This window comes from Dromiciops gliroides, chromosome 4 (genome assembly GCF_019393635.1).
Source record: "Dromiciops gliroides isolate mDroGli1 chromosome 4, mDroGli1.pri, whole genome shotgun sequence".
NCBI lineage: Eukaryota > Metazoa > Chordata > Mammalia > Microbiotheria > Microbiotheriidae > Dromiciops > Dromiciops gliroides.
Genome location: NC_057864.1, coordinates 289,528,801 through 289,541,448, shown reverse-complemented (window position 1 = coordinate 289,541,448; position 12,648 = coordinate 289,528,801). Strand labels below are relative to the sequence as shown.

General features: G+C 35.6%; 1 protein-coding gene across 1 annotated transcript in view; it reads left to right on the top strand.

Annotated features, from left to right (window-relative positions):
- The window catches only part of LMBRD1 (LMBR1 domain containing 1), a 198,061-nt gene that overhangs the window by 29,514 nt on the left and 155,899 nt on the right, over nucleotides 1-12,648 (top strand). Inside the window, 3 exon segments of the mRNA XM_043963134.1 lie at nucleotides 9,936-9,944; nucleotides 9,947-10,032; nucleotides 10,584-10,651. Coding sequence (XP_043819069.1) covers nucleotides 9,936-9,944; nucleotides 9,947-10,032; nucleotides 10,584-10,651 — 163 coding nt within the window.

Here is a 12,648-nt window from a genome sequence, read left to right as displayed (position 1 = left end):
ACTTGTTTAAATCAATACAAATAGTTGGTTATTGTTTACTTGAAGTATAATAAACATGTCTATTATTGATAGCTAGGAAAATAGCTAATTAACCCAAACACAAGGGTTCAGAAGAGCTTCCTGTGAGTTAAATACGATTTAATGACATTTGTTTTGGTCACATGCCTTTACTTTTGTTTTTTTGCATTTATTCCAGATAGTTGAGGTTTTTTGATAATGATCTCAGGATAGTGGTGTGTTATAGTGTAAAATATAATGTACTAGTTGAACTGAAGAGAGATAATGTTGATATGGTATAAAAATGAGATGTATTCAAAAGGGTACTGAATTGAGTCTGGTGATTAGGGTTCTAGTCCTAGTTCTTACACTAGTAGAAAACCTAATGGCATACAAGCCCATGGGCTTTGAGCATCAGCTTTTCCAAGACTCTAGTTTCCTCGTCAAGATAGGTAGGTTAATAGAAGCACCTGGTGGTTGTAGTGGATAAAGCACCAGGTCTGGAGTTAAGAAAACCTGAGTTCAGATCAAGCCTCAGACATTTGTTAACTGTGTGACCCTGGGAAAGTCACTTAACCTGCCTGTGTCTGAGTTTCCTGAACTGTAAAATATGGATAATAATAGCATCTGTCTCTCAGGGATTGTTATGAGGATCAAATGAGATAATATTTGTATAGAGCACTTAGCTTAGTGGCTGGCACATAGTAGGTGCTATGAAGTACTTATTCCCTTTCCTTTACCCCATTAATAACTTACCATGATTATTTTTAGAGGTTGATAGTGTGAGAATCAGAGTGCCAAGCCACTGCTGAGAAAGACATTGTGAGAACCAGGGCAGTGCCACCCTGAGGAGAAAGCATGTGACTAGCATCTGGAAGTTACATCTATTCATAGAACTGTCCTGTAAATCATGTCAATCAATGCTACCGAGCCAATTAGCTTAGAGCTCTGTGTGGGGACTGTGCAGGGTAGTCCCGCAGGGAGCTTCTGCTCAAGGAGGATGGGGGATCTTCTTTTTGGTTGGAGGTCGGGGTAGAAGCAGCTGCAGGTCAAGGGGGAGTTAGGCTCTTTCCTTCTGAACTACACGTGTTCTCTTTACTCACTTCTAATATACTTTAATAAATATTTAATGCCCAAAGAATGGTGCTATAAGAATCTAATTTAAGGTGACCACACATTAGATTTTTAGACGTCACAATTAGATTTTAAATTTCACAATATCTGATAAGCTCCAGCTGCATTCTGGGCAATCTTATCAGCTCCCATGTATTCATTTATCACCTCTATGCAGATATCTTCGACATCTGTTGAGCTTTATTTCTTCTTTTGAATTCAATCTGCTAATACCATCTACTTGCTGGACATATCTACTTGGACATCCCAATGGCATCTCAATTCAACATGACTAAAACAGCTTAGGTCTTCCCTTGATTCGTCTTTTCTTCTCCACTGCTGCCTTCCATCACTCTAAATTCAGTTAGTTATTAAATTTTATGGATTCTACCTCCATAGGCTCTCTTAGAACTTCTCTCCACTCAAACTGATACTAATTCAGACCCTTATGATCTTGGCACTTTTAAAGTAGTTTTAAAAATTATTCTTTCTAATCATTTTCCTCTCCAGTACCTATGTGCTACATTGAATAGTGTTGGATTTGGAATCAGAAAGCCTGAGTTCAAATCTTGTCTCAAAAACTTGGCTTGCTTAGTTTCTCTGAGCAAATCACTTAACCTTTTATTCTCAGTTTCCATATCTGTAAAATATGGATAATATCAAATATGATCAACTGTATCAAGTGCTGTGTAAACCTTAAAGCACTATGTAATGCTATCTATTATTAGCTATTATTATGTTAATATTCTTAAGACACATGTCTGGCCAAACTACACCACTATTAGAAACAAAGATTCAACAGTTCTCTATTGCCTCTTTGCCAAGGGTGGCCATTTACCAAAGGGTAGAAATTTTATTTTATAATTTTTTTATACTTTTTTTTCTATTGCCCATGTTCCCAGTATAATCCCTTTCGTTCAACCAGGACATCAACCAAATTTAACATTATATATAGTGTTCCATACCCATAGGCTCCTGCCTTTGCAAAGAAGGGAGGGGGGTGCCTTCTCATATTTCTTCTTTAGGGCCAAGTCTGATCATGATAATTTCTAAACATTCAATTTTAGTTATAGTGTGATATATTTAGAGGTAGAAGAGACCTTAGAAGTCATGTGTTTTATCATTTACATTGTTTAGTCATTGTCTATGTTTTCTTGTTTCTACCTACTTAACTTTCATCAGTTCATGTCTTATATTTTTCTGCATTCTTAGTGTTAATCATTCTTATAATACACAATTCCCTAATCAATGGGCAGTCATTTATTTTCATTTCTTTGCTACTACTGCTATAAAAATTTTCACATATGTAGCCTTCTTTTTATTATTGACTTCCTTGGAGTATATGTCTGGCAGTGGAATCCCTGGGTTGAGGTGTATAGACCTTTTCAGTCACTTTAAAAAAACACAACATAATCCCATATTGTTTTCCAAAATGTTTGGACTAATTTATAGGTGCATAGCGGCATTATTTTGCTAACTTGCTATACTGCCCACTATTGACTATTCTGCTGAGTATGAAGTGAAACTTTAGTTTTATTTTAATTTGCATTTCCCTTATTATTGGTGTTTTGGAACTCATATGGTTATGAGTAGCTTATAATTTTTTTTTTGAGAACTGTTGTTTTTTGCTTAGTTATTGGGGAATGGCTTTAATCTTATTTATTTGTTAATTGTTACATACTTTGGATATCAGATCCTCATAGAAGATGTTTCATACAAAATTTCTATCACCTTTTGTTGCATTGATTTTGTTCATTCAAAAAAGCTTTTTAATTTTATGTAGTTGAAAATAAACAACAAAAGCAATTTAATCTTCATAATTACTTCTATCCATTGTTTGATAAGGAGGTACTTCTGAGCAGTTGTGCCATAATGTGATTTTTTTTTCATGCTATATGTACTCCTTTACATTTTATATTGCTTTCTAAGGGTATCCCAAATAATCCTATTAATATAGTACTATGAATTCTTTTCTAAATACTTTTTTTCTTTGAGGTTAATGTGTTCCATATGGGAACAAGTATTTCTTTAACAAATACTTTGTTTCTAGTGCTGCATCAACAATAACATTTAGTGAAGACAATCTTTAATATGTTAAGGATCTGTTATTTCTTTGTGTGAGCTTATTTCACTTAAGGAGGTTAAGTGAATTGTCCAAGGTGACATCAGGGTTAAGTGACTTGTACACAGTAACAGAGTAAGATGCAGATATGAACCCAGGGCTTCCTAGCTTAACTCTAAGGTCTTCAATTTTTTTTTTTTAATATTCTTTATCTCTTAGGTAAAAACATGCTTAGAGAGATGTTGACTGTAGTTTTTAGAATACAAATAACATATTGAATGAGAAATGTTTAAAAAAATATCCACTAAGTACTGGGCTCAGGGGTGGGGAAAAAGCTATATAATGCTCTAGAGTATTAACAGTGGTGCTTGAACAAATTTAATTGTATCAAGTCTAAAAATGCCAACTTTATAACAAAAAACCCCAACAAACCCCAAACTAAAGTAGTGGAATTATAAAAACACTATGAAATTAATTCTTGTGGATCTCTAGTGGTTAGCACAGTGCCTGGCACATAGCACTTGATGCTTGTTGACTGAATGCTCAATTTAGTTAAATACATATTAAAACATCTTTGTGCCTAATTAGATACTGGGGAATATGAAAAGCACAAAAGTCCCTTGAGAAGGCAGCATGATAGAATTGTTAGAGGGCTAGACTTGAAGTTCAGTTCATCAAAAATTAAGCACACAAGGGGGCAGCTAGGTGGCACAGTGGATAAAGCACCGTCCCTGGAGTCAGGATTACCTGAGTTCAAATCCGGCCTCAGACACTTGACACTTACTAGCTGTGTGACCCTGGGCAAGTCACTTAACCCTCATTGCCCTGCAAAAAACCAAAAACCAAAAAACAACAACAACAACAACAAAATTAAACACACAAGTCATTGTGCTAAGCATTAGGAAGACAAAAGCAAAAGGGAACCTGGCCCTTGCTTTTAGGGAGCTTACATTCAACCAGTACCTGGGTATTAAACATGGGCACATCACTAAACTAAGCTTCAACTCACAAGTAAAATGATGATAATACTTTGTGTATCTACCTGATAGGATTGTTTTGCAAAACTAAAATCTCCAAACAAATTACTATTACTCTAGAGAAACATCATCAATTTGATTTATTGTGATCTGATCACTGTTTTGAAAGATGATGAAAGGATTTTTGATATTTTTTCCTACCCCCTCCTTTATCTGAAACTTCCATTTCTTGACTTCTGTGACTCTATCCTAGCTATATTTTCTTCCTGTCTCTTCTATTACTTAACTTTCTCACCTTTTTTAGCTATAAAACTGTGGTTGTTGGGCAAATCTGAATTCCTAGCCATGTGAATCTTTTTTTTTTTTTACTCCCTTCTTCTGAGATCTCAGCAATTCCTTCATCACTGTTGAATCTGTGGCCTTAGAAGAGAGCAGAAACCAACAACTCTATTAGGAGATGGTACATATGACCTTACCCTCATCAAATTAATTAGGTCTATAATGATTACCTTCTTTTTCTCACAAATGAAAAAAAAATCTTATTTATTGAGCTTTTACTATGTTCAGTGTGCTAAGTATTAGCAGTACAAATATAAAAGAGAAATTCTGTCTCTCTTGTAGTTTACATACAACATATGTAAGGGATTGATGGCCAGGGAAGGGTGAAATCACAGGGCTGGTGGATGAGGCTATAGGGCAATTCATTAAGCAGGCTTGGGGTGAGATGAATAAGAATATGGACATAAGACAGAGTCAAGTGGCCGCAGTAGGCCAGCTATAGTGAACTCTCATCGACCATAATGGCCCAGTGGTAGTTGGAGGTCCAGGTGAGTGGTGTAGCAGTGGAAGGACTTCTTCTTTTCATAATTTTCTTCAGCCCAGTGTGTCACCACAGTTCTTTTCCTTGTGAAGTCCTGACTGGTTTTCTTCCATATATCTCACTCTTTTCTTACTTTTCTTTCAGTTCTTAAATTATGACAGGGAACCAGGGGGTAGCTGAAAAAACTCATCAGAAAAGCAGACGCAAACCAATATGGGGTAGAAGAAACAGTGTGATGGGGCAGGAGCTGGGAACTATTTATATTAGTACAGATCTTAGTTACTTTGAGCAAATACAGATGTTCTCCTTTCTGTAATGGTACCATGTCCTGGGAATATCTTTTAAAGGTGCCTACCATTCAGTGGGAAATTGATAGAAAAATTAAGTGGTGAATTATTTCCTTTATTAAATTAGTCACCACAAGAATTGTTTAAATTTTAAATGACTTGTTAGTACTTGATTAGATTTTGGTTTTCTAAATTATTTTTACTTCTAAAATCCCCAAATTAAGCACCAAAGGGCAACAATATGAGAATCTGTATGAAACTTTGAATCTCCATTTCATATCTCTTATTTTTTAGGCGTTTATATATATGTGTTACCTTCAAAAGTGCTCTTCTTAACTTTATTCTGTTTCTTTTTCTAACTTTATTCTGTTTCCTTCTGTGCATTTAAAAAAAAGTTGCTCTCTTTTTTTTTTTTTGAGGTTACAGTTTTGCTATTGGTGCTTTTTTCCTCACACCTCTAGCTCCCAATTAAAAAACCAAAAAGAAAAAAAAAAAAGAGAGACCCTTACAACAGATAAGCCTAATCCAGCAAAATGAATCCAAACATTTGACCATGCCCCAAAGTATGCATCTTTCTGTATCTGAGCTTATCACCCCACTGTCAAGTAGTTAATGTGTTTCATTATAGGTCCTTTGGGGTCATGATTGATTATTGCTTGGATTAGAGTTCTTAAGTCTTTCAAAGTTTTTTTAAAATTTTAATAAAGTTGTTGTTCTTCTTTAAATTGTTCTCATTCTGCTTGTCACTTTATACCACTTCATACTACCCAGGATTCTATGCAATCCTCTCTTTTGTCATGAATTACATTACAGTAATATTATATTACATTTATCTATCACAAAAAGCAACTTGAAACTGTGCCCAGAAAGTTATTAAGCTGTTCATATACTTCGACCTAGCAATATCGCTAATCAGTCAGCTAGTCAGTAAACATGTATTAGCTACTTACTACATGCCAGGCCCTATGATAAGCACTGGAAATACAAAAAGAAGCAAAAGATAAATCACCAAGTGATGTAGTATAGAGGGAGAAGAGAAGGGGGGCCAGGACAGATTCTTGTGGGACCCCACCAGTTAGAGCACATTATCTGAGTGAGGTTCCAATAAGGAAGACTGAGAAGGCCCATTGATCTATTCCACTAACCAATCGTACTCCACTGGCTGTTTGGGGAAGCTTCAGAATGTTTTTAAATAACTGAAGGAAATGCTAAATTTCAATTAGAAGACAATGAACAAAACCCAGATATAATTTTTTCTTATCCAGATTCATGGACTTCCAGAAACCTATCTTTGGATCCCTAGATTAAGAACTCCAGTTTTAAGGGAATAGGTCTTACAACAAATGTACTCTGTATATTTGATTCTTTTTTGGGGGAGGGTAGGGCAATGAGGGTTAAGTGACTTGGCCTAGGGTCACACAGCTAGGAAGTGTCAATTGTCTGAGGTCGGATTTGAACTCAGGTCCTCCTGAATCCAGGACCGCTGCTTTATCCACTGTGCTACCTAGCTGCCCCTCTATTTGATTTATTCTTAAATTTGTAAACTTCTATGCATTTTTACTCATTGAACCCATGAAGCTATATTGGACCACATCAAAAATGAGTAGAATTTTTAAAAAAATTAAAAACAAAAAGATTTGTAGAAAAGACTAGCTCTATATAATAGGAATTTTAATATAGTTTATGAGCTACATATACTCACAGTCTACTCACAGCATTCAAAGTAGCCTATTTTTATTTACTGTTATCTCCAAAAGAAGAAAAAAGACCCACTTAAATCTCAATACTTCATACTCCTAAATGACTCTTTGTGTATGAAATGCAGGCTCCTTTGTTATGAATGAGCTTCATATTTGACACTTTGGACTTATAAAATTCAAACTCAAATTTATAGATTTTTCTAGGCTGGAAAATGTCATAAAACATAGATAGCAGTATCTGCTAGAAAATTGTAGTTCTAAAGATCAGGAATGTTCATAAATGTCTTACTTTATTTTTCTCTCTTGGGGAGGGTTACTGAATTAGATGATCCACAGATATACAAATTCCTATATGTTTCCTTTGTTGGTCTTCATCCAAGTTTGGTCTTCATCTAGGTTCAACAACCACAGATGTTCCCATATTCTTTTTGTCTTTGGCCCTCTTCTCTATATATACTATCTCATCAGCTCCTGTGGATTAAATTATCTCAATGGAGATGATTCTTAGGTTTGTTTTTCCAGTCTTAACCTATCTCCTGACTGCCAGTCTTAAGTCACCCAGCTGTTTTTTGGACATCTTGATGCCACCTTTTTGGGATATTTTTAAAGTGACCATGTCTAAAAACTAAACTTGTAATCTTCCTTCCATAACCCTCTTATCTTCTAAACTTTTCTCTTATTGTCAAGGACACTACCCCTTCTCCCAGTTAGCCAAACTTAAAACCTAGATATCATCCTGAACTCCTCATTCTTGCTCACCCCCCCGTATCTAATCTGTTACAAAATGTTATTGCTTCTACCTACACAACCATAACCCTATACAACCCTTGCTTTCTACTCACATAGCTATTGCCCCTGATAAAAAGTCCCTTTTCATGTAGTACCTAGAGGTATAAGTTGCAGTAGCCTTCTGGTTTTTTTCCTTGACTCAAGTCTTTCCCCATTCTAGTCCATCTACTCAGCCACTGAAGTGATACTTCCTGAAGCACAGGTCTGACCATATCACCTTTCCCTTTACCCTTTCCTTGACTTCCCCCCTTTCCTCCCACTCAGTAAACTTCAGTGGCTCCTTTTACTTCCAGGATGAGATATAAAATCTTCATCCCTTCCTTATTTCTAATCATTTTCTTTATTTCCCACTTTCTTCTTTTTAGTCTTAAAATTTATTTTCCCTCTAGGCATTCTGTGTAATCCAGGGACCCTGGGCTTTTTGTTCCGTGTAAACAATACTTTTTCTCCTAGTTGAGTCTTGCACTGACTGTAAACTGCACTCCTTTACCCCTGTTTGTCCCCCCATTCTTGGAATGATTTCCTCCTTATTTTGGATTTTGCTTTCTCTGGTTTTATTGAAGATTTAGCTCACATTCTACCTTTTGCCTTTCTTGGTCTCTAATCTTTTCTTTATTGATTATCTCCAATTTGTCTTATATGTAACTTGTTTGTATATAGTTGTTTACGTGTTGTCTCCCCATTAGAATGTGAGAGGGCATTGTTTTTGTCTTTCTTTTTATTCCCAGCACTTAGCAACAGAACTTGGCACATAGTAAATGCTTAAAAAACTTTTGGTGCAGATGATGCTGATGTTGGGGGGGGGGGATTCCCAAAGTTGGTAAATTATGCCAAAGTACAAAGAAATTGCTAATGGAAATATTCACAAAGTTATGGTGACAGTGATTTTCTAGCCCTTCTCATTCTTCCCATGGTCCTCTTAATTGTATTTTGTGAGCATGTGCATCTAATTTTTATTGTGGAAGTCAATGGGTAAGTATGAAAGATTTTGTGAACCTTGGTTAGAATTGTTATTTTCCCTAAATCTTACAAGTATTTTTTAATATATATTTGTATTGTTATGTGCTGTTAAGGGTCCCCTGAACTTGTCTTTTTGAGTTGCCATATTTTCTAGAAAGACTGGACTAGGATAGAGAATGCAAGAGGCCTTGAATGTGTCAAGGATGAAGTTCCCCCTGAGCTGACATAATTTGTTTGTTGTACCTCAATCTGAACCCCCTGTGTGTTCTTGGGAGGCAAGACAGGCTCCAGCCAGTCTGTGCCAGGCTAGGATTTTGCTTGAGCAGCTGTGGGTCCTTTTCAGATAAACAGACCCTCCAATCTTCATAGTCTAGCAGTTCCCAAGGGAAAAGAAGAAGGCTTTTGCCATCAGTTCACTCCTCCTCATGGGGAGTGGTCTGGTCCTTTTGCTCACCTGTGCTACACTGTTCCCCCTTCTCATGTCATACCCCTTCCTGTCATCCCCTCCTCCCTTTGTCCTGCTAATATAAAAATGTAAACTTCTGTAAAAACAGGGAACCCTTCGGGTTCTACATACATGTTAATTTCTCTAGTAATAAACCTAATTTTCATATAAGTCTCATGATGTGATTGACTTTTGACAGTATTTACATAATTATTTTCTTCTAAGATCTAAAGCTTCTGAAGTAAATCTATAACTTCTATATTAGTTGTGAAATGTCATGGAATAAATTTAAACAGAATGTGCTTATTCTGTTATTTAGGCTTATTTACCATTTTGCTGGTCTTCAAATTATTAAAACTAATATAATTAAATAAATCCATTAAGTTATAATGAGAGGATGAGGAGATAAGAGTCAGGATTAAGGAAGGACAGAGGCAGAATGGGAAAATTGGTAGGGAACAATTGACTCATGGAGTCAGAAGACCTGGGTTCAAATCCTGCCTTTGACAGTCATTATCTGTGTAACTGGGTAAGTCACTTAGTCTCTCAAGAGGGGATTGTATTACATGGTCTTGACAGTTCTTTCAGCTTTAGATGTATGATCATAGAAAATGGGGGAACAAGAGAAGTTAAATATATGGTGGGATAGAGAATGCTGGAATGGAGATGTCATAGAAATTTGTTATAGTATACATTATCCATTTTAATATAATCTATTGTACTGTGCAATTAAATGTTCTATATACTTTTCCATACCCCATTGAGCCTTTTCTCTTTGTTCACAGCTTTATATTCCGTATATTATTCTGTGTGTTTTTGTGGATACCATTTGTCTACTTCTATTATGAAGAGAAAGAGGATGATGATACTAGTAGATGTACTGTAAGTATTCCTATTTTATTTTAGACTTTTAGTTTAGGAAAAATTGCCTAAGAATGATAATATGGACGATAATTTTTTCCTTATTCATTGTCCTTTACCCCAAACAAAAAGTATCAAGAGCTGAGTGTCAGGAAAAAACAAAAAGGTAGACTAATGGTCTTTGTGCTGTTTCCCCATTGTAGAGTCCAAGTTCCTTAGCTTTATAAAAGATTTTACTAAATATTTTGATAAAAGTTTGCTTAAGGATTTTGCTAAAATAGTCCTCATACTGGTAGAGCACTGAAAGATGGGAAAGTAGGCATTATACTTCATATAAATGCCCAATTGTCCAACAAAAATTTTAGACTAGACAGTATAGTTTGCAAAAGTATATTCAAGGTAACATGTTCTAGTTTAAAAAATTATTGAATCTTTAAACCTTGAAAGTGAAAATTGTTCCATTTTGAAATTAAATGTGTTTTTGACAGCCACTTTGTAGATTTTATGATAGAAAAAAAATTAAGTTAAAAAAAGCGTATCCTAATTCTTACTTTTTTTTTTAATATATCTAGCAAATTAAAACGGCTTTCAAGTTTACTTTGGGATTTGCTTTCATTTGTGCGCTTCTTCTTTTGGTTGGGTAAGTATTGTCACTTCATCATTTTTGTGCTTATTTGAAAGGTTATATGGTAAAGGGGAAGGAGTGCTGGCCTCAGAGCCATGTCTGACACTTGGTAGGTGTGTAGTCTTGGACAAATCACTTAATAACTTTGAGTCTTTTCTTTGGCTGTAAAACAGTTTCTGAGATTTACCTGAGGTAACAAACCTCAAAGTCAGGAAGTTCTGGGTTCAAGTTTTACCTCTGATTCTCACTGTTTTGTGACCATAGACAAGACACGTCTCTTTTGAATGCTACAGACAACTCTTTAAGACTTTCTGCACTCGTTTGGGAAATTTCCTCGTCAGGGCCTTCCTGTACCAGAAAAATCTCAGGACTGGTCCAAAAAGTGATATTCTTCAAAGAGTTATTATATGTAAAACACTTTAGAGTTTGCAAAGTGCAATATAAATGCCATTCAGAAATTTTACCACTTTTTCCCCCTTTTTATTGAAGCACTGATTTCTTACTTTCATTGTGAATATTCTATTGGGAAAAATGTGTCTTAGTTTTTAGCTTGGGTTGTTAATTTTCTATCCTTCTATATATTGCATGCATTAGTATAAAATAATTCTTGCTTAGCAAATTATAGTAAAATTGAAAAAAGTGAAGTAGGGAGAGAAGTAATATGGTAAGGAAAACATTGAACTGTGAATTTGAAGATTTATTTAACCTTGTACAAGTCACTTAACTCCTTGGGTTTTAGTTTCCTTGTCCTTAATGTAAGTATGTGGGATTGAATAATTCCATAGTCCTTTCTACTGCTAACAGTTTGTGATTGGATGGTACCTAATGAAAATGATGGTGGAATCAAACCAAGCAGAGCAACTGCTCACACACACACACACACACACACACACACACACACACACACACACACATACACACACACACACACACACCCCTGTTTGTATATAAATAAGCATATTTCCTATTCATTTGTTTCATTTTTCATACATACATGAGGTGTTTGTGTGTATATGGTAAGATATTATACTTACCCAGTAGTGTCAAATATGCGAAACATAGTGAACTGAATAATTAGTGCATTAATTTTACTTGAAGGAGAGGCCCTTACTTAGTAACTGTTTGTTCTTTAGATTCAATTCCAACAAGTTTTAATATCTTTTTTTTCTAGACAAGTGGATCATTATAAAGTATGTATGTATATTGTGGCGGGGAAGGGGAGTTATTAGAAGCAAGCACAATGATAGCAGGAAGAAGTGACAACTCATAGTGTGAAAATAAGCAAAAAGAAAGATGAAAGTATGTGTTATGGTTTAGCTCAAGAGCAAAATGCACATGTGATGATTACAAGTTTATGATGCTAAATAAGTACAGTAGGAATTTAGAGAAGTATAAGAGATCATTATGATCTAGAATAGCTGAGGAAGGCATCATTGAAGATGAAATTTGAGTGTATGAGTGAAGGAAGAAATTTTGATTTGAGAGCTGAGAGGCAGCTACGTGCACAGTGTATATAGTGCTATGTAATGTCAGGAAGATTCATCTTCCTGAGTTAAAATCCAGCCTTAGATACTTAATAGCCATGTGATCCTGGGCAAGTCACGCAACCCTGTTTGCCTTGGTGTCTTCATCTGCAAAATGAGCTGGAGAAGGAAATGGCAAACCACTCCATTATTTTTTGCCAATTAAAACCAAATGGGGGCAGCTAGGTGGGCAGTGGATAAAGCACCAGCCCTGGATTCAGGAAGAATTGAGTTCAAATTCGGGCTCAGATTCTTGATACTTACTGGCTGTGTGACCCAGGGCATGTCACTTAACCTTCATTGCTCCGCAAAACAAAAACAAAAACCAAACCAAATGGGATAGTGAAGAGTCAGATATAACTGAAAAAAAAGACTTAAAACAACAGTAGAAGAAATGAGAACAAAGTGACTGAGGAAGGGATGAACATGAAGAGTATTCTTTTCTAGGCATCTGCTCATCCTGAAGCCACACTCCAATCGTGGAATTCA